Here is a 1,150-nt window from a genome sequence, read left to right as displayed (position 1 = left end):
ATGAAGAGGTGGTGGGAAGCCTTGCTGGGGCTTCTGTGGGTCCAGGTTTGCTGTGAGTCTGGGTTGTCCTAGAGTGCAGCTGGGGAGGGAGGGAAGGTAAGCTGACCCAGAGCTCCTAGATGGTCCTACATCCTCATGGGTGTTACCTGAGATAGTTTACAGGTCTGGAAACTGCATCCATGACTCCCCAGAGACATCATACGTGTTTGTTTTTCTCTTTCCAAGCAGGGGTGAGAACGATGAAGGTGGAGCAGAGCCCTTCAGTCCTGAATCTCCAGGAGGGAGCCAACTGTACTCTGAGGTGTAATTTTTCTGCCACAATGAAGACTCTGCAGTGGTTCCAGCAGAATCCTGGAGGCAGCCTCATCAGTCTGTTTTTCATAGCTTCAGGGATGAAGCAGAATGAAAGACTGAGTTCCACAGTGAATTCTAAGGAGCAGTATAGTACCCTACACATCACAGCCTCCCAGCTGGAAGACTCAGCCACCTACCTCTGTGCGGTGGAGGCACAGTGCTCCCAGGCGGCCTGCAGCCTGTACAAAAACTGCAGCTGCCTCAGCCCCACCCCTCCATGGGCTGGCATGTGTCCCCACAGCAGCCTTTGATAGCAAGGTTGAGTCAGTCTCTGACTCTGCAGGATCCTAAAGTGGGTAGCAGTAAACTTTGTTGATCAGTTATTACAAAATAAAAGTTTATATGTCAACATCACAATAATGCTTGTGGGAGAGATATTAGAATTCTCTGAAAATGAGAAACTGTGGTTTTGAAAATTGCTGCTACATTGTAAAGCCAATTTTCATAAGTGTAGAAACTGAAATTGCATGTGATAATAGCTTTAATGAAAAAGAATAGTATTTTCATGTTTGAATTAACCCACTGAAACAATTACTAACATAGAAAAATAATTTATACTCACTTCCCCTATAAGTAAACAGTGATATGATGTATAAATAAGCACTTAATTATAAATAAGTCATGAAGCCTCTTTTAATCTTCTATGCCCTCCACAAGTTACAGAGAATGTCAGTGAAAACATTAAAATGTCACTGTATAAATTTATATTTGGCATTAAATTCAGAATTACATGAAGTTGATTGGTTTGAAGAATTAAGCCTTTCTACAAAAATTGTTCCACTGGAAACATCAACTC

At 42.5% G+C, this 1,150-nt stretch overlaps 1 gene segment (V, D, J or C); it reads left to right on the top strand.

The window, feature by feature from the left end:
- On the top strand, positions 1-869 carry LOC129620442 (T cell receptor alpha variable 22-like). The segment is given in 2 exon segments: positions 1-52; positions 229-869. Coding segments are annotated over 2 exon segments (429 nt in total).
- The last annotated feature ends 281 nt before the right edge of the window (positions 870-1,150 follow it).

This window comes from Bubalus kerabau, chromosome 10 (genome assembly GCF_029407905.1).
Source record: "Bubalus kerabau isolate K-KA32 ecotype Philippines breed swamp buffalo chromosome 10, PCC_UOA_SB_1v2, whole genome shotgun sequence".
NCBI classification, from domain to species: Eukaryota; Metazoa; Chordata; class Mammalia; order Artiodactyla; family Bovidae; genus Bubalus; species Bubalus kerabau.
Note: the sequence above shows the minus strand (reverse complement) of the source record. Positions and strands in the feature narration are given on the sequence as shown.